This window comes from Cricetulus griseus, chromosome 5 (assembly GCF_003668045.3).
Source record: "Cricetulus griseus strain 17A/GY chromosome 5, alternate assembly CriGri-PICRH-1.0, whole genome shotgun sequence".
NCBI lineage: Eukaryota > Metazoa > Chordata > Mammalia > Rodentia > Cricetidae > Cricetulus > Cricetulus griseus.
Window position 1 is genome coordinate 91,809,024 of NC_048598.1, and position 21,291 is coordinate 91,830,314.

The 21,291-nt window shown below is 41.6% G+C and overlaps 1 protein-coding gene across 24 annotated transcripts in view; it reads right to left on the reverse strand.

Moving 5' to 3' along the window:
- Nrxn1 (neurexin 1) overlaps positions 1-21,291 on the reverse strand; it is a 1,056,958-nt gene that overhangs the window by 400,753 nt on the left and 634,914 nt on the right. For 4 of the 24 annotated variants that reach the window (XM_027418015.2, XM_027418014.2, XM_027418013.2 and 1 more), the window contains exon 1: positions 14,517-14,763. The exons of the other annotated variants lie outside the window; for them this stretch is intronic. In XM_027418015.2, the coding sequence (XP_027273816.1) occupies positions 14,517-14,763 (247 nt within the window). Of the gene's footprint in view, positions 1-14,516; positions 14,764-21,291 lie in introns of those variants that run through there. 24 annotated transcript variants of the gene reach the window in all.

A 21,291-nucleotide genomic window follows, 5' to 3' on the forward strand; every position in this document is an offset into this window, starting at 1 on the left:
CATCTTTCAAAAAGTTCCAAATAACAGAACAAATATGTTATTGCTTCTACACACATAGAGGAAGGTTTCCAGAAATTTTCAGGAAACAAATAAGCACTCTGAGTGTTTGTTGAGGGGCATTGAGAGATAACACAAACCACACTCACTGTCTTCAGGGAACTTAATTTTAGGAAATTAGAATGCTACTTTGAAAACATAAGAAGTGTTCATGTAAGAAGACTACAAACATGTCTCAGCCTGATGCCAAGTTCACTGGTGACTACTGGAGGTGCCCACCCTTATTTAGCTAGAGAGACTGCCTCAAGGGAAATGGAGATGATCTTGCAAGCTAGGCAATGCTCTTTGTACCTGAATAAGAAAAGGGCATTTTGTCAGTGAGAGCATCTTTATAAATTTCTTTGTCATCCCCATGAAAAATAGAATGCTTTAAATTATTAAGTTTTTGACAGAATGTCTCAATTTTCCAAGTGTTCTTTAATAATTCCCTACAAGTAATTGGGTGTTTTAATTATATATAGCTCCTTGTTGGTGTTCATCTACAAGATTAGTTAAATAAAGATGTATCAGGCCTGAGTGTTTTCCCAGGTCGTACTCATTGTTTTTTAAAGTTATTGCAACAATGATAAAAAAAAAAAAGCCAGTGAATTCATACTTCAAATTGGAATCATTTTTTAAATCATTCTTTTAAACCCAAATAAACAACAAGAAATTTTAACTAACACCCAGACAAAATTCATGCAAAGTCAACCAGTGTTCATGACCACCTTTCCCAAGAAGTGTATACATTTTATTTCAATGGGGGAAAACACCACTCTATTTTATCTTTGTATTCTGGTGCATCAGTGTTGGGTTAAGGGAACTGCAGGGTTTCCCACATCCCCACAGAATTATTCAACTCCTTAAACTCTTGATCCTTCAAGGTGAGCACACACACAACCTGTGTTCACATGTATAGGTGGAAAAAGTTCATTTGGACACAGAGAATCTGCATGACGAGTGAGAAACCCATCTCTGATGCTTATAAACTTGACTCAGGCAATGCAAGTTAAGTGACCAAGCCACAGTCTTTCCTCCTAGGCAAAAAGAGGTAGAAACCAGGCAGCCTAATTTACAGGATTTTTATGTGTATTGAATGAGATAAAATAAGAAAACTCTTTGCAAGCCCTAGGTGATTTACAAAGATGAAAACGTAAATGTAACTGAACATGCTCCCAGTTACCCATGTGTCATTAAGGAGGGTGTGTGTCCACTGGCCTGGGATGTTCTTACAGGGTCATCAGAACATCAGGAAAGCTGTCAGGAGATTTAAAAAAAATGGTATTGGTTTTGCTCCTCCTGTGATTCTGCTCCAGGAGCAGCAAGACCTCCCTGGGGTGCTTGAAAGAGCAAGAAGCATACAGGTTCAGCTAGAGATCCTGATGCACAAAATAGATTTTCTAACCTCTTTTGGGTCCTTCAGCCCAGTAAGACAATGCCCGACCCCAAGCACCATGTATTTGATAAGCACTTTCTGACTGATTGGTTTCTTCTTTCTTGGCACTCACTGGTACAGTGATTTGCCAGCACAGTGTGTGTAAACACCCACATTTTGGTAATAACCTAAATATCTACTTATTGTGAATGAGGAGGCTGAATGAATGGAATTACATAACAACAGTCAGTTTCCTCTACACATGCTGTCACCATTTGTCGTGCCTTTGCAGGACTTTTTCTAGTGAAGGTTTCAAGGCATCTGCAGGGATAGAATGAGTATCAAGTCTAAGCAAGATAAAACACACACACAGATACACACACACACACACACACACACACACACACACACACACACACACACAGATACACACACAAACACACACACACAGAAAGACAGACATACACACACAGATATACACACATACACAGATACACAGAGAGAGACACATATACACAGAGAGACAGATAGATACACACACATACATACACATACACACACACACACACACACACACACTCATTATTGATCACAGTGATCATTAGTGATCAGAGCCACTGAACTACTAAGAAAAACTAGCAATTACTAATAATGAAGAAAAACTGAGTTTGAAATCATTATATAATTTTGTTTGTCTTGAAGAAGCACAGAAGTAAAGCTGGTGACACTACTTAAAGGCAGACCATCTGCTTGCCTGTGCAAGACACTGGGCTTGATTCCTAGCATGGGAGGGCACCGCAAAAACTAGCTCTAAGTGTAGAGAAGGCACCAGTGATGCTATTTGCTACTATAAAGATGCCTCCCTCTACACCTAACACCTAAATTATTCAAAGCCTCCCTGATGACATTCCTCCCTGTAGAAGACTTTTCCCAGTCCCTGGCTGCAAACTATTTCTCTGATTTCTTCTTTCTAGTGTATTGAGTCAGATCCCCAATGTTACTCTTTGGGGTACCCTCTTTTCCACATGATGTGCACACCGTCCGAAGAACACCAGGCTCGCCAAACACTATCAAGCACCAGTTCTCAACCTGTGGGTAGGGATCCCAACCGAAGTAGAAAAATTAATCCCTTGTTCTTCAAGGAACATGTGGGAATGAATATTGAAAGATAGCTAAGAAAACTAAAACAACATTAATATCCCAAAACAAAACGAGTAAGCAGAAGTTTGGAAACCTATCTGCACATAAGATAACACCTGGGAAAAGAAAAATTTGAGAGGGCGACTTAGTGTGTTCTCAACCTGTGGGTCGTGATCACTTTGGGAGCTAGCCTCACCTATCAACCCCAGAGGTTTTGATAGAATTGCTCACATCTTAAAACTGTAGGCTGCTGACACCATCAAAAGTCTTCTTCACACTTTAGGAAGCAGAACTGATGGGTCACACTGCAGAGTGGCTCTATCTCAGTATGTGCAACGTTCTGTTGGTCATTCCACTAAAATAAATGCAATCTGAATGGACATAAACTTTTGCCTGTTACAATGGTTCACCAAACAGCCTCTTTTTTTTTTTTCCAATAAGCAGAAACAAACAATTAAAGCATGGATATCAAGTGCCTGTGAAAAGCTGTTCTCTTATATTAAGAAATCAACAAGGTACGTCTCAAAAATAGATGATTAAATTAGAGGGCATGGAGAAATCACTCTGGGGTTAAGAGCACTTGCTGTCTTTCAGAGGACCCAATTCTAATTGCTACCACCCACTTAGTTAGGCACAACTGTCTTTAACTCCAGTTCAGCAGATCCAGTGCTGTCTTCTGACCTGTAAGGGTACTTCGTGCACAAACATTCTGGCAAACACCAATACACACAACATTCAAATAAACACATAGACGAATTAGAGAGAGACACACAGAGAAATGACAGAGGGATAGATGGATAAACAAATGAGTAGATAACAGTTGCTGGAAATTCTCATTTGATTTTGTTTGCTAAATGCTTGAATTGGTTAAGAATACTATATGCGTAGTTGACTTTGGCATCAACATCAAAAGGACTGCATTCAAAGGACGTGACCTCAAGCACTCTTGGCCAGGAAGTATGATTTCCTCCTTGAAATTTCTTTCATCCTGAGTGCATCCAGGTAAAGGCAGCATTGTGTTTAAGGATGTCTTCTGAGGCTGTTTGGGCAAAGAAAGATGGAGTCTTTGTCCTAAACCTCCCTCCCTCACTCTATGTTGTGTCTTCTCTTACTCTGTTTTTAAAAAGTCTCAGTCTCTACTGTAAAATAATTTTCAAAAAGTTTGAAAAACATCTATCCAACATTCTGTGGCAGCAGCCTTGACTATTCAGTGCCCGTACAAGATTCCTCAAGTAACTCCCACAGAAACAGGGACATGCAAGTTGTTTATGTTAAACAAAAGTATTCTCCTGTTGACCCTCTGTGTCCTGCTCTTTGGATGAATCAGATGCCAGGAATGAATTTCAGTGTTAGCTTCACCTTTAAGGAACTAGCAAATGAGAATGATGGGAATATATCCTGCCTTTCAACCCCCAGAGAAGATGGTGGTTTCATAGCTAACCTCATTCTTTCCTGCCCTTTCTAGAAAAGAAGGTCCTCTATCAGAGGGAGACCAGTCTATCGCTTTGAGAAGGCAGGATAATTTATCAGGTCCTATGCCAGATGCTCACATGAAATATCCCACCTTCATAATGCTCCTGGAGTGAAGATATGATGAACTTTCTTTTGTTCTGGAAAGAGAAGTTCTGACAAGTTGGAGGCTAGCCCGTGGTCTCCTCCTTAGTGCATAGCTGAGATCTGTATGGGAATTCCTAGTCTTTGGGGAAAAGTGGTGCTACAAATGAATAAAATGAAGCAAAACTTCTGTTGTTAAATTGAATAATCAAAAGAATTTTTAAGAAATGCAATTAAGAAACTTATGCATGAAAGTTTCAACCATACTTTCTGAATATCACCTCAACCCATAATCTAGTACCCCAAACTACACAGTACTAAGCTGTGCAAAATGCTCAATTTATGTGGCTGTATAATGCCAGGCAACACAAGGAATGAAATTTGATTTTTTAAAATCTTCAGGTCTTTTTATTTTAAAAAGTAATTAAAATTAAGATCCTTAAGTTAGTTGATTGTCAGTCATTTCTCTATAACCTGCTTTGAGAAATATGTATTTTACTTCAAAACACAGGACTCCGTTCTTCTCAAGAATGGAATCACACTGTCAGACTCATTCCAACTGTTGCCTTTTAATTGTAAGTCATAGTTGTATTTGCAAATTACTCTAGTATCACACCAGATTATCAATTGGGTATGGGATGTATTTGCCAAATAGGATGAAAGTAGTTAATAAACATTAATAAACATCTTAAATCAATCAGTCCTTTCCTCTTGATGTGGTGGTAGATATGGAGATTCATAAGTTAGTCAAAACAAATACAGGGATAAGGAAGGAGGTGCAGGGAAGCATTTGGACACTCTGTGTAGTTAAGAATGACAAGATCCAAGAACACATTGGAAGGTAAGGAAAAGGCAATATGCTTGAAGAGAAATGACTGGTCAATTAGAGTAAGGTAAGAATCTAGACAGACTCTTCCACTGGCCTCTTATGGGCCACTGGCAATGAACAGATGAGGAAAAAACAGAAAACATTCAGTTAGTTAAGAGAAATCTGACCTGTTAAGGGGCATGAGCTTTCCAGTGCACTTGCTTGTATATAAAGTCAGGTCCTATCACCCCAGTTAACTGGGCTATTTGATACTTTATTGTAACTAGAGATCCTCATTTTTTGGAGTGAGATATTAATAGCATGTAACTCAGAGAGTAGTGAGAACAAATGCCATGATGTTTTGTTAAAAGTTAGAACAGTACCTGGCATATAAAAAGCACCAAGAAACTACTCAATAAGTAGGCCATTTTCCACCATTTTGCCTAGCACTAGCTTGTAGTCTTTATATTGGGAAGAATTCAGAAGGTAAATTCACTATTCTATTAAAGTTACTTATTTACTAAAAAGCAAAAGTTAAGTTAATTGCTTCTGTAAAGAGAATTAAGATTTAATGTACTTTATTAAAAAGCAAAACTTCTGCATTTAAAAGTAAGAGTACTTGGGCAAGAGTTTCATTACTATCAATACAAATGGCTTGTTGTTCTACATTTAGCCACCACAAAGATATCTGAAGAGCATCCCATGTGTATATATTATAACCCAAGTCTTTTTAAAGGCTGTCCATCAGAAGCCCATCAGGCCAGTTCTGCTTTTGTTTACAGTGTAACTGTCCTTAGGGTGCAGCAAGGCCGTATACTTCATTGAGGACAAGTCCCAAAGAAAAAGGGACCACAGAAGTGGTAGAACCAAATATACTGTTTGCATGTTTACCTACATGACCAATTAGCCACTTTGCTGATGGAGGCTAATTTATTATTCATCTTATTCCAGCAAATGTTATTACTTGGTCAGTAGACATGAAAAATGACTGATACAGCACAAAACAGTATTAAAAATGGTAACTGTTGACTTTAAGGAAATGTAGCTCAGAGTATTAAGAAAAATGTCTCTCAACTTTGGAAACATAATCCAAAAAAATGACGATGATGTTTCAATGACTATGCAGGCATAAATGTTCAAATATGACAAGATTTTCAGAAATTGATATGAAGTATATAGAAAGTAGACTATAAAACAATGCCCTGCAAACCAAATAGAAAACTCAGTTTGCATATACATCTTCTAGACAAAAATCCCGGACTTGTCTCGATTGGTGCTGCTGAGAATTATTTCTCTACAATAAATTCTAACACATTTGATCACTGAAAAATATAACTACAGAAAAGATGGCATAAATACATAGACATGAACAAAGGCCTTCTTCATAGTAAGATAGGCATATCTTGTACTATTTCAAAGTAGAATCCATCAAGAAAAACCACAGGTTGGTTTTTTTTTTTTTTTTTTTTTTTTTTTTATGTGCTGCTCTAGGCTCAGACAAAAGTGCTAATGGACTAGCATGATAGTATCATGGCTGCCGCACTTGTCCTGAATGAATATTTTAGATTACTTCACAATCACTCATAGTGATGTGAGTAGACTTTACAACCATTCACACTGGAGATAATTCAAATCTTAACATGAAATTAGATATTTCAGAATTCGAAGTTGTCTGTCTAAGAAAGAATCTAAAATACCTCTTTTGTTTAGCTGCTCTGAATTTTGTAGTTGTGTAGAAAAATGAGGGCTGATAACCAGATGGTAATTTAGAGTCAAAACAGGCTGAACCACATAAATAATTACATCCAGTAATGTTAGTCCGGTATACGCAGATGATCAAAACAGTCTTGCCCAAATAATGTCCAAATTGCTAAATGCCTCGGCCTTATATCTTATACACATTACAAAGCATTGTCTTACTATTTGCTTGAGACGTTTGTTAATTCTCAGCAACTGTCAGATACTTTTTCTTATTAATGAAAGTAACATATTTTTAAAAAGTCAATTACCAAGTATTTACGATACATATAAAATCTAAAACCTTACTTTAAAAAAAACAAAAACAAAAGATCAGATCATATCATACAAGGCATTTAAACTGGATGCCCCATTAACAAAAGACATTTCTATGAGATTTTTAACAAAAGACATTTCTATGAGATTTATAGGAGTTTTGTAAATGTGTATGTGTACATATAAACACAAACCTTGAAAATATATTAGACAAACGCCTTTCTACACTGTCTTGGTCCCCATCTACAAATCTCACTGCCATTATGTCCAGTATTCAACACAACGGAGTCTTTGTACTTGTCTTACATTTGATGGCTGAAAGAAACTCTGTCTGAGACTCTTCACGTTTAATCATAAATCGTTTTACTGCAACTGTTATTCAGTTATAGTAGTCTAAGGACATTATTTTTAATGAAGTATCATTGTTTATCATTGCCACTTTGCTATTTACTTTTTGGCTAGCAGTGTAGGATTAGCTAGAATTCCTGGAATGCAGTTATAAATTTAACTTCACTTGAAATTCTTGATGGTGAAAACCTTAAAAAAATGATAAATGAGTAGAAAAGAATCCTTGTTCTATATTATATATGTAATGTATTGAAACATCATGTAGTACCCCACAAATATATACTTTTAATGTACCAACAGAGAAATTTTATATTCTCTCTCTCTCTGTGTGTGTGTGTGTGTGTGTGTGTGTGGAAATTATACATACAGGTGCACACACACCTATGGAAATTGTTAGTAATGGCAGGAGTTAGCTATACTTCCTTGGCAAATGTTAACCATCATTTTGACAATTGAATTGGAGAGTGATGACAACTGGACATAATTCAGGTCTTCCACAGTCAGATGCATAGCAGTTTTCAAAGCTCTTTCTCATCATACTGTATCAGCTTATTAATTAAGTGGCCCTGGCAAAATCACCATCTCTCCAAATGTGTTTCTTTGTCAGCAAATAAGGATCATACACCCTGCCAAGGCTGCACAGATGATGGAATATGGTACTTTATGTGAGGGTACCATAGGGATATGTGCTTGCAGAGATAGCTCTTTTCACTCCTTTCTGTCAAAACTTGAAGGATGCTGTGTTTGTGATTAAAGCTGAAAAATCTAGTCTTTTAGAATATTTTAAAAGGCTATTAAAGGTTTCTCTGAGAAGACATATTTTATAACCTGTGTAGACAAGAACTGGTGAAGATTAAGATCAAATGGAGAGAGAAGGTGTCTATTTCCAATAGACATTCCTTGAGGTCTTGGCAGAGAGGAGATCACTGGCCAAGTGGGCCCTGAGTCTGAGCCCCAACCAGTACTTCTAGGCACCTAGGTGAGTCACCACCTGAACCACTATAGATGCTACTAGATTATTTCAGAAACCTGAATTCAATATTCATTGACAACACATTGTGATAATGTTTATTGTCAGCTTCTGACAGGCATCAAGTCTCGAGGCACACCTGGGAGGGTTTCTTTAGATCCAGTTAGCCTATTACACAACTTCGAACGAATAAATAGATAGGTTCATCAAATTGATAGGAAGACACATTCTAACAGTGAACAACACTATTCTCAAGGCATGGGTCCTGATAGATGCTGGGGATTCCCTTGGTTGGGGATCCCTGCTACGAAGGACTTTATCCTCAAACTGTGAGCCTTGCCCCTTAAGTTGCAATTGTCAGGGTATTTCATCATAGCAATGGATAAAGTAGGACATGTGTGCATAGAATCAATGAAGCTGTGGAAAAGACAACCAGAGCATGAAGAATTAAAGAGAAACTCACAATCAGAGGAATCTGAGAATGGGCCCATAGTGGCGCTCTTCGACAAGGGGGTCTTAGTCTTTTCATTGACTAAGCAATGCATGAAAATGCTGGATGTTAATGAGATTGCTAACATTTTAAAACTTGTGCTATTCATAAAAGAGAAATACAATGTATAGCATATTTGAGGTTCTGAGGGTTCACTATCGGGATAAGTAACCATGGAGGAAGAGTGGCTGAGTGGTTTTCTATACAAGGGGTGGATCTAGTTTATCCTGGGGGATAAGCTTAATCTTAATTAGCACCTAAGCCAAAACCTTTGATGATCAATTTACTAGATGAAAGTGTTAAGAGTAAGATCAGTCCCTCCCAGGACATCCCAAGGGCTTCAAGGAAGCATATTCAAACATGGAAGAAGATGTACTGGAAAACATGGATTCTACTTCCCATCTTCCTACTGATTTGCTGTGATCCCGTGGGTCTAGTTGACTCTCTGTTGTCACAGTGATAAAGGAGAAGGATGTTCTCATCAAACTTCAGAGTCAAAAGAGACTGACATTCAAAGATGTGATCAATTCCAGGAGTCGTTCAGTTAACAACTGGCAGGCCCAGGTTTAGAACTCAGTGGATTGTCCATACACATAGCTACACTTACAGTCTCTTAATTGCTAAATATTAGGAAACTACTTTCAAATTCAAGATCTCATTTGTTGTTTCTAGTGTGGTAATCTATCACATTTGTATTCTATGCTCTCACAAAACATTCTTAGAGAAGAGAAATAGCTTTACAAATTTACACAACTCCAATAAGCAGCAATGGCCAAATTTTCACATGGATATATTATGGAGAATTATCACTGCCTGACCAAGCTGCCTCAATTATTTACACATTAGTGTAAATTTAAATCAATGAACATCCCATCTCAAATGCATTTATGAACCAAGTCCAATGTTTATTTGAAACATAGAAATGTGTTTTGCTACAAGAAACATATGCATCGATTTAGAATAAGGTGACTGTGCAAGAAGATCCTAGAGCATTCATATTTAAGGCAATAAAAGATACTTGTGATAAAATTCAGTTGTTTTATATTGTTATCAGACCATTTTATGAGGCCGTCCAGATGACGGCTACATATGAATAAACTTGTAAGGTTTTATTTTTTTCTTTGTGTTTGGAGACTACCTGTTTTCAAAGGGAAATTGTGTTTATCCATCTGAAGATTGACATTTTCCAGTAGTGTGTACTTTCGGAGCTAAGGTATAAACACAATGATTGGACTAGAGGTGCACTGGCTCCTCCCATCTGGTCCCTCCTCCCATGATTCCCATCTCGCTCTAGACCTTCCATGGTACCTGGTACAGAAGCAAATGTGGATACTTTTCCACTGGAGGCATTTATGGTATATTTACTGGGCAAGTGGATAGACAATCTTAGGCATACATATATTACGATCTGGGGACAAATAAAATTTCTTCAGGCTGCCGGGGTTATTTAGAACATTATTAATTCAAAAATTGATGCAGAAATATTTGCTGACCACCTTGTTCAGGACACTTGAGCAATGACTATATTGTTTAAGAAGTCAGCAGTACAAGTGTGGAGCAGCAATAACTCTTCCAAATATTTGGAGTCAAAAATTCTCCAGTTGCCTATAGTAATTAGTGACCAGAACTGTCAAAAGTTTTCATTCAGGTAGGACATATTGTGAAGGGTTTTGCTAACCAATCCTCTTGATTATGATCCAAAATAAGTCACAAAGTTGCTATCAACAAGCATGCAACAGAAAGTTCCTCAGCAGAGTTATTGTAGACACCAGTGGGGCACCAGCTGAGTGTGTCCTCTTCCATGCAGCATGTTGTACTGTTGATACATGCTGCACACAAAACTCATGTGAATTCTACTCCAAGAGACCAGCCATTAAGCCACTTGCAGGACCCTCTCTGTTCTAGTTTAAAAATCTCTGAGATTGTGGGATTGCCCTGGGCTCTGAGGTCACAAAGCTTTGATTCTAATTTCTCTTTGACTCTGATCAAAGATCTGGCTCCATTGTTTGGCCCATCTATGATATGTCTCGGTAGCCACACAAGAAAAATGATATGCAAGATTCCCTTCCAAAACCCATCACTCCTCTTAGAACTTAGGCATGCACCTTGAAAGTGCTTTGGAAGAAATCTGTGATAAATTCCTGTTATAACTATTACCCTTATATAATATCATTGAGTTCCTTCAAACACAAACCATGCTTTAAGATTCGTCAACATCTCCCCTTGGGCAAAGCCTCTTGCCCCTTAATAGTATAACCTCATCACAGCCTTCTAATTCCCAGAGCTCCTATTTGTGGGAGGAGAACTGACATCAGTGGCTAAGATGTGTAATGACTTTCTCCTCTCTGTATCTTCTGAAATTATTGGGAGGCTCTAAGGTAATTTTCTAAAGTGTGCAGAGCATGGGCGCTTAGGAAGGCTGAGAGCTGAGCTGGGAACCTGAGCATAGCACTGACATCATTCTATGCTCCGCACATATGGCACAGCACAAAAGCAGTACTGGCTAAGCACGCGGGTCTATTCTGGACTCCAGTTGGCTTTAATTATAAGCAGACTTGCTTCTTATCATTTACAGTTACACAGTTCTCTGCTGATTTAACTGGAAAAAATAATTTTCTACAGAAGTTGTTTCACTATTTATGATTTTTAAATTCATGCAAAAGGGGGGGGGGGCGATGATATGGTCTCCAAATCTGTTTCTCATATATATATGCACTTCAGAAAATCCTCACCACAGTCTCTGCAATTGGGTCAGCTTGCACAAAGACATGTGGGGTAGCCATGAGCTCCCTCTGCACCCTGCAAACCTTGTAAGTGACACCTCATAATAGTGTAAATGAAGCATAGCATGATGAGAAAATGAAGAAGAATGAACCTGGATCCTCAGCCCAGCAGTTTCCAAAATGTAAGAAATGAAATTCTAGTCCTTAAAATATACCACACAAGCTTTTTTATCTCTTCTATATACTTAAGTTTATATCTGCACTCCATATCATGAAATAAAAGGCCTTATGATTCTCAGAAATTCTAATACACTCAAACAGGCTCATTTATTTGTTTGTCCACACAGGCACATATGCAAGTGTCACAGATTTGAAATTCAGCCTATTTTTTTTTTTAACCTGTCTTGATTTTCTGGTAGGAATTCATCACACTGTCATTTACCTTTGTGCTTTGCTTTCACTCTCATCTATTAGCCTCAGCAATTCTTCTCTTCTGAGCCCTTTGTCCTAACAATTAGCTAAATACTCCTTGAGTTTATTGACCCAACAAATTCAACATCACCTCTTTCTTATTAGGTTTCTTTCAGACTAGCACCCTACCTGCCCTGCTTCCGGCCCCTCTGTGCTTCCTCCCCCTCATTGGAGTCTACCACCCTCGGAGAGGCTGAATTTTCATTCTAATGGTCTTAATGTGTTCTCTGTAGAATGAATTCCCTCTTTTCTAGAGAAGGGAGGGGTGAAGTGTGGAAACTTCACACCTGGATTTTTATTTAGGTGCTTACATTTTGATTGGTGAGTGTGAGGAGTTGGGGGGGCTGTACAAACAAGTGGGGATCGTGTAAATAGTAAACAGTGCCTCTGAAGAAGAGAAAGTTCTCTGACCCCAAGAACAATACCAACTGTGGCCCACAAACTATCTTCACTACCCACCATGCTTTCTTCTCCTTTGCAATGGTAGATGAGCCTGGCTTTCACTCACATACAGACAATTACTGTATTCTGGAGGGAAATAAATGTTAACAACAACCAGCAGACGGCGTCTGCCCTGGGTAGAGGCTGCAATGGGAAAGGAATGTCCTGCTGCCACAAGGGCCCCTTGCTGTCCTCTGTCACCTCCTCAGACACTGTGCCCATTCAGAGGTCCCATCACTCAGTCACTCTGCAGAGGCAGACTCACAGAGAACTCAATATGCATATGAAATTATTAGCTCATGGTGCCCCACTGCTACAACTAGGCACCCTACACCCTCACATACCCCCATCTGCTGCACCACTCCCACCCACCCACGCTCTGTCTGGCCCTCCTGTGCCCTGGCTCGATTTCCTCCCACGGGACTGGTACAGTTCTTGCACAAAGGCGGGGCAGTGGTTGAGCACTGCACCCAGGTGATGGGGGCCGTGGAAGGAGCACCTGAAACTCATTACTGTTTTCCCCAGGAATCTGCCCTCTGATCCTTATAGGAAGGCCTGGTTCAGGTTTTTCTAGGTGTGTCGAAAGGAATTCCTGGGAGGACCAGGAAAGTGAGATGAACAATCAATCAGTTCTTTGGGCCCAAAGTAAAGTGTGTCACTATTCCACTCCCAGTGAGGGGTTGCCAGGGTGAACTGGCCTCTGCTCATTAGATCATTCTATAGCTTTTCATGCCTAACCACAGTAGTCCCCAGGTAGGAAGTCTGTCCCTGGGGAAGGGGCAAACACATAGTGCTTACAGCTGCCCATGGGAGGGGAAATCCATGGGAGGGGGCAAAGGACCCAAGGCTGAACAGAGTCTTAAGGGTGAGTGGACCCTACAAGAAAGATGTAGGAGAGCAACTTCCAGCCTGCTGGGTAAATCAGTGAGGTTTTACCCTCGGGAAAGACAAAGACTGGTAGTAGGCAAAGACTCGCCTGCACTGAAAAGGGGAAAAGAAAAACCCCACTGATTTTTTTATTTTATGTTTGGCTATTCGGGGAATCTGACAATAGCTTTCATCTAAAGATGAGAGGGGCCCGGCTCACACTCTTGGCTCCTCTAGAGAAATAACCTGATACCCAAGGCATTTCTCTACACTCAGCTCCTTCCTAACAAACTGCGTTTTGAAAAACAGGTCCCCTCTGTTCCAATTTCTCTTCCTCCAGGCAGAGCTCCTGGCTTAGCCCAGCCAGCTGGAACTCCAAGGAAACCCTCAATGGAAAGAACTGAACGGACGAGAAAGCTAGACCGCCTATGTTCGGGAGCCTGTGGACAAGATCCTCGGGGAGACAGGGTCGGTATAGTCTAAGATCGCTCCCGTTTCGTCTAGAGAATAATTCAACCAAATCACCAAGAAACTGAAATCCCTGTGTGTGTGTGTGTGTGTGTGTGTGTGTGTGTGTGTGTGTGTGTGTGTGTGTGTGTGTGTGTGTGTAGCAGGCAGAGAACCGTTCCCAGGAGGAACTCTGTGTCCAGTGGGGACGGATCAGGATCAGAGAGGATAGTTGCTATACTGCTACCTTCTGCAAGTAACACACAAGTGGGGAGAGAGGACCAGCCTCCTGTTGAGTGGGTCCCTAGTCCCGGGACCTCTTTCCTGCCACTGCAGTCTGGGAGCGCTTTGGAGGGATGCACAGATTCGAAAGCTCCCTGCTTTGGTCGGGGAAGATGGGCTGGAGGTGGGGCAGCACCACACAGACAAAAGGTTCTGCAGAGCCCTCCTCTCTCTGCTCAGGTCCCTCTGTGGAGCGCGGCGCCCCATCTGGCCACTGAGTGACCTTCTGGCGAGTGACGCCCCCTTCCAGTGGGGCCAGGCGCCCTGCCTAGGCTGGTCCACATCAGATGCCCACATCTCCCAGCACCTCGGCAAGGCACGCCCCTCCCACCCCTCACCACAAACACCGGTGATGCCTTCACCCATCCCCTTCTATTGTCTTCAAAGAGATAAGTGGCTCCCAACAAGCACACCTAAATGCACCTCCCTTTTTCTCAGGCTCCTGTTTCTTAGAGCCTTAAGGGCCGAGGCTCGAGAGAGTGTAGGGTTGAAGGGGGAGGGGAGGGGACGACCAGGGGATAACCCGCAAGAACTTAGCATCGCAGACCCACCGTGTCCGCCTCGCAAGGATGCTGGTGACCTGTAGATTGCAATAGGCACTGAATGATGCTTGCTGCTGCCATGGAAATGGTGGATGTGGTGCGCTCCCAAACTGGACGCCCCCCAGGCCACTCCTAGGAGGCCGCTGAGGGTGAGCGGGACTATCCAGAGCAGGGCCAGGCGCCCCCCTGCGCCGCCGCCACTGCCGCCCCCGGGCGATCCCAGCTCGACGCCGCACCGGAGCATCCTCTGGTACATGGCGGAGCGCCCGCCAAGGGGCAGCCGCCGCGGGAGGCAAAGTTTGGGGCGCAAAAAGAGGAGAGGAAGCCGGGGATCCGGCGGCTCGCGGCGGGCTGCGGGGCCGGCCGCCTCACCGCGCCAGGGCACCCATCCTCTACCTCCTTCGGACACTCTTCTTGGGGTCCTGAAGTCGGCTGTGCCCTGCACCCAAAACAATCCGAAACATAGCAAAGGCGAATGCAGCTGGCAGGGGACTTGTCCGGAAAGGCAGCCCCGGAGAACAGCAAGCGTAGAGAGGGTGGCTGCTCCCAGGTTTGCAGGGCTCCAGGTTCTCCAGAGATACTCCCCAAGAGTTTCGGGCGAGAGTGTGTGCCGGGGGATGGGGAGCCGGGAAATTGTTTAAAGCTCCTCCCGGAGGGTCCTCACTTCTACATGACAGCCATCCACCGGGAATCCACTAGGTAAATCCATTTAGCATTGTGCGTGGGGAATGGGGAGGCCACTTCGCCGGTCCAGCCTCCTTTCAGGAGAGAAGCATACCCCATGGACGCGAGGAACCCCTTCCCTCCATTCAGCCCCGGCCGGCTCTCCGGCTCGCGCCAGCCTCCCCCAGGCAGCGCGCAGAGCAGCGGCGCGCATCGCCTGCTCCAGAGGCAATCTCCGAGTCCGCCGCCTCCTGACACTTACGCCCGGCGAAGGGTTCAGAGGGAAGAGGGCACCCTTGTGAAGACACCGGGGATCGAACTGGGGGAAGGCGAGCAGAGGAAAAGCAGGAGCAGATGATGGGGCGGAAGAAGAGGAAAAAATATTGAAAAAAAAAAACAAAAAAAGAGAGAAAATAAATAAAAGAACCGAAAACCACACACGCTGGTGAAGCTAGGGGCTCTATGCAAATCTGCAGTCTCCAAACAGCAAATCACCGGAGCTCGGATGCAATGCAGAGGACGAGCCTATGTAACGAGGGAGGCTGGTCTAGCTTCCCGCAAAAATCGCCCGCTTTGCCTCTCCCTGGCGTTCTCCACACATCATAGGGACACGTGGACGGCGATGCGGGAAACACCTAAAAAGCAACGCTCTCCCTCAACCAGGTGATCCTTCCGTCTGAATCACCCGGGCAAAAGGCACCATCCCCTGCCCCTCTGCGTAAAAGTAACCAGTGTCTTCAGAGCTCCTAAAAGGGGAGGAATCGGGCTCTTTTTATTGGACCAAACTTGTTCTACCAGGTGTTCAAATCCAAACTGCTAAAAAAGGTTTGACACCATCCAGTTCCGATGATCTGCTTACTGCATGTATTATTTATAACAAAGAGCCCTCCTTCCCATCACAATATCTTGCCTCATAGGAGCCAGTGAAAGTCAGCGAGACTGAAAGTCCAGGAAGACAACGGGATGAGCAACTGGGGAAGAGATGGAAAGGGAAAGCACGGAATATGGGAAGAGGGAGAGACCTGAGACATAGCATGAACTGTCTTTCAGTCAGTAAATTGGGATATACAACAATGCCGAGATATCTAGACACCCAGCTGCAATCTCTCCTCTTCTAATGGCGGGTTCTCATCCTATTTCGTAAGAAAAATAGCATCAAGGCCAAAAATTCCATGACCTGGTGTTCTCCAAAGGGGGGTAGGGGTGACATTTATATGAAATTTTCAGGCATCCTTCCTGAAGAAGGAAACCAGGAAAAAAAAATCATCTACCTCTCAGATTAGAAATCTTATCAGTACATGTCACCAGACAGGGAGGTAACCCTTCGATTAAGAACAGGGGTTATTATTGGAATATCACCAAGTTTTCCTATAGATGATAAGGGCAACAGTGTGCCCCCTGGCTTGACAGTCTGGCTATTATTCAATGGAAAGAAATCAAAGTAACTCTAAAAGCACACAACCTCTATAGACACTTGACTTCCTGTATCATATGCAGCAACAAATATGAGCACCTGCGTTTTTGTTAAATTATTATTATTGTTGTTATTATTATTATTATTATTATTATTATTATTAGGTATTACTCTACTGAGACAGGGTATCATGTAGAGTTGACTGTGCTTGAATTCCAGATCCTCCTGTCCCATCTTCACCAGCACTGGTCTGAGCTCCTAGACCAAGGAAAGCCATTCTGAGAAGATTTTGTTCAAATCAGCTGCTTGCCCATGTGGCCCTTTGAGTTTGTATATACTGTATGTCAGCTCTTGCAAACAGATAAAGACTACACCATGAGAGTCAACACATAAACAATGCCCGGGGATTCAGAATCAAACAAGTGGCAACCCATCATCGTCCCCTCTCCCTCAAAGATTATTTCATTTTACTGACAATCTAATTCTTCTGTGGTTTTTTTTACTCTATGTAAATACATTGTCTCTCAACTTCTTATAGAGGCTCAAATACCAGCAGAACAAGCCCTGCATCTCCTACTGTGCTCCACTTCCACCCTTGCTCCCCAGGGCAATCTCCTCTTAGTCTGTTGTGGTTTTGTTAAGTATGTACTTCAATTCAGAAGCAAATGTCATCTTTATGTTTATCATATGAAGTACAGCTCCAGATGAATGAACAGAATCATTCCCAGAGTATGCTTTTAAGACTATAGGTCCTGGGGTGGAGGAGATGGATCTGTGGGCAGAAGCATTTGCTGTTAATTCCTTGCAACTAACCTTTGGGTCGTCAGAACCCACATAGAAGACATATGTAGCAGTTCACCTGGGCTCCCATTGGGTCCCTATAGAGATGGGAGGCGGTTAACAGGAGAAATTCCAGAGGCGGGAATGTCAGCTAAACTATCTTACCCAGCAACAGAGAGCTCTTATCTCAACCAAGGTGAGAAGAGGGCAGACACTCAAACATTGTCCTCTGACCTTCACACTTGAGTGGTGGCATGCCCACATTCACCACTCCCATTAACAAGCATACACACATGGGGAGTGCTAATTACAGGCATGGATTCTGAATGTGACATGTTAAGAGTAGAGAACATTGGTTAGGGAACCGAAAACCTGGGGTGGCTTCTTGGCAACTGCCGTTAGCTGGTTATATCACATTGATTTCTTGGCATCTCACCGGAGCACCTTGACTTCATTCATAAAATAGTCAGTCTTTTCTTCTAAACAATCCCAAGAGACAGAAAAGACACATTCACCATTTAATGTTAGAGTGCTTTTAAAAAGCATCAGATTCTCCGTTCCTGTGAGTCAGGAAGCATCTTCTTCAATGCAGGTATAAGCTGCACAGGCTGGTTAACCTGCCCACCACCACACACCCTTTCTATCCATAGGAAATGCCGTGTATTTTCTCCAATACCCCATAGATGGTGTAATTTGTCCTTTGCTTTCCAGCTAGATTCCTGAAAGGGACAGGAGCTAAGTCTTCCTTTGTACTCCCTCTAGTGTCCAGCGTATGTGAAACATGAGGTAATCTCCTCAGATGCATCAAGTTCTCATCATTTTCTATGGTTATGGTCCACAATCATGACCATGGCTATGGTCACCATGAACCCTGAAGCAGCAAATAGTGAATCATGCTTTCTAGAGAGAAACACCAGGGTTAGGTTCTTCTGAACCCTAGCAACATCCTTCTGGATCACTAGTTAACAAATACCCTTATTTTCTAAAGATGCTACTTAATGCACATTGTTCATTAACCAACATTGAACTCTCGACTTGAATGAAGCTTATGTAACACATGTGTTTTTTGACTGTCAAGGACTCTCAGGCTTGGTACATTTTAGTGTTAGGATTGGGAACGGTTTTCAAATACTAAAATCACTCAAAAAAAAAAAAAAAAAAGTCTGTAAGCAAAGTGTGAGCAAAGCACTCAAGAGGCACACCAGAAGCATAAGAATCACGTTCTTTGAACATGGTCTGAGCTACAAAGATGCACTGTCTCAAAAAAGAAAAAGAGGAAGAAAGAAAAAGAAAATCAAATCAGTCAAACCAAAACAAAAACCCAGGAGAGGTGTAAACATGTTGACACTAAGTCAGCTGCTGTCAGGGTTTTTGCTTTGTTACTTGAGCAGAAGCAGGGAGGGAGGCAGAGCCTCACCTTGTTGAGCTTGAGCTTTGAACCACTGTAGGGGACTAAAAAATTTTCACTATTCTTTGCATGTGCACTAATGATTATCAAAGAGTCTGACATTAATTTGGGGTGACACACTCCAGTGGAGAGGGCTGAAGAACCTTTCTGTATGGATAAACAAGAGTGACTGCATTTGTCACACCCTTGATTGCTGGGAAAGGCTGGGGTAGTACTGTTAGGGGGCGAATCGTGTAAGTTAAAGCACATAGGAAGATTCTCAATGCAGAAGATTCCAACCAGTTTGTGGAAGAGTAGTCAGGGAAGAGAAATCTCCCTCCTGCTTTATATTGCCAAAGGCCTTGGGAGATAAAGGCAGGGTTAGGGAAAGGAGAGGCTAGAAATCTTAGTTTTTACAGGGGTCTCAAGCGCATAAGAAGGAGTATTTATGGCTGCCTTGACAGAGAAAATTGTAGTTATTGTCTTTCGGGCAGATGTGTCTGGCACCTTTGCGGTACTTAGGAGGTACTAGGGTGGACGCTGCTGCTGCTGCAGTGCTGTTTGTTATAAATGGTAGTAATTTTGTGAAACAAGGAATAGTACTCTATCCTGATGGTGGACAAAAGTCTTATGGACAGACACATGCCTCTTTTGGATGAGGCAATTAAAGCTTGTTCTTTTTGTTTAATCTGTGCCCCTTCAGATGATTAGGCCAACAGTCTGAGATCACCCTCTGTAAGGGGAAACTGAGGCATGTCTGAAAAGCCGCTTTTAGATGAATCATCAATTTGTCGAGGAAACACAGGACTTTGGCTACCTGATTTTTCCCCCCAGCATGTGTAAGATAATGTTCACTATATGGGTAACTCTACAATCTGTGCAAGTTAGTGACATCATCTGGAATTCTTTCTTTTTGAGATACAGACTCATTGTACAGCTCACACTGCTCTCAAGTTATCCTTCTGCTTCAGCCTCTGCAGCAGCCAGAGTTAGACCAATATGCTGACTCTTCAAATACAATTTATGTTCTATTATCATAGCTATAACTTTAAAAGCCAGACAGTGTTGCTGGAAGTCTTGAGTCATCACCATCTGATTATGATGGAGTTTTGTTTACTAGTTTGAATATTCTGTCTATTTAAAATAAATTAATATAAATAAAATTCAAGTATTGAGAGTTGGGATAGTAGGAGCTAGGAACTGCATTTCTTTGTTTCTATTATTAATATAGCAAATGTGTGGAATATCCAGTCTCTTGCATATAAACCTCACTTCTATTGAAATAAAAATATTTGAATCTTAAATGTGTCTCATCTGAATCATGTGTAATGGAGTCAAAACACTACTAAGAACCAACAAATTATCTGTAGTTGGCTTGATTCTCAGGTTTGATTTTATTAACTCACTTAGCCTTTACAAAGTAATGTAAAGGGGGTATTCATATTGATCTCTAACACTTGATAGCCACTGATTCTGAGAGATGATAAGCTGGGTATGTTTGAAGGAAAACATTTTTGGCAAATAATCTTTGGGCTTGCCTATCAAAACAAAATAAAACAAAGGAAGAGAACCTCATCTAGCTCCCAGAGCTATATAATTTTATGCTATATAATTTATAAATGATACCTGATTCTATAGCAGAAACTGGTCTGAATCTTGCAATTATTATGAGCTATTTTGGCTTCTCTTGAAGAATAGTTAACCCTCACTTGCCCCTAACAACTGTTGGTCCTGAATACCCAAAAGAAGCAAGTACCTATGTGTGTTAAGTCATCCCAAGCCAACTCAGGTGATGGTTTACAATGAACAACAACATGAGTAGCCTAAGTTGACAATAGTATTAAGAAGGAGATGATATGGTATTGCTGGAGTGAGGGAGGTAAAGGAAATGGGAGAGGGAGTAGAAGGGAAAACTTGGAGAGAAACGGGAAATAACTAGCCATTTCAAATTACTGTTTCATTTCCCAGAGTCAGTCTTTTTGTCCTAAAGAATAGAATGGTTGCCAGGCAGACATTTCTACCTTTTCATAGTTTTCTTAAGCTTAATTGGAAATCCTTATGGCTCAGTTTTAAGCTTTTCAAATAGGAAAGTAGACATGAAAAGTAGCAGAGGGGAAGTATATTAAAACCCACAGGCAGCACTAATCTTTGAAAAATTAAAATGAGGAGAATATCAGTGTTGCAGTTTTGCGTTTCTACTGATGTCATCATAGAGACAACAGACTCCATATCTCTATCTACCTGTACTTCTCAGAACTGAAAGAGAAAAGAGGGTATTGATAGAAGGATATAGTCTTTAAGAATCATGAACATAAACTCCTGATCCTGTTACCACTTTATGTGATATGAGATCCTGAAGGGTATTCTGAGAGAGGAGTAGAAGAGTAAAGTCATCGAGAGAAAGAAAGAAAGAAAGAAAGAAAGAAAGAAGGAAGGAAGGAAGGAAGGAAGGAAGGAAGGAAGGAAGGAAAAACATGTGACAGTTTAAAGCATCTGTGGAAATCTACTGTAATCCTTTTATTATTTTTTTTGGAGAGGAG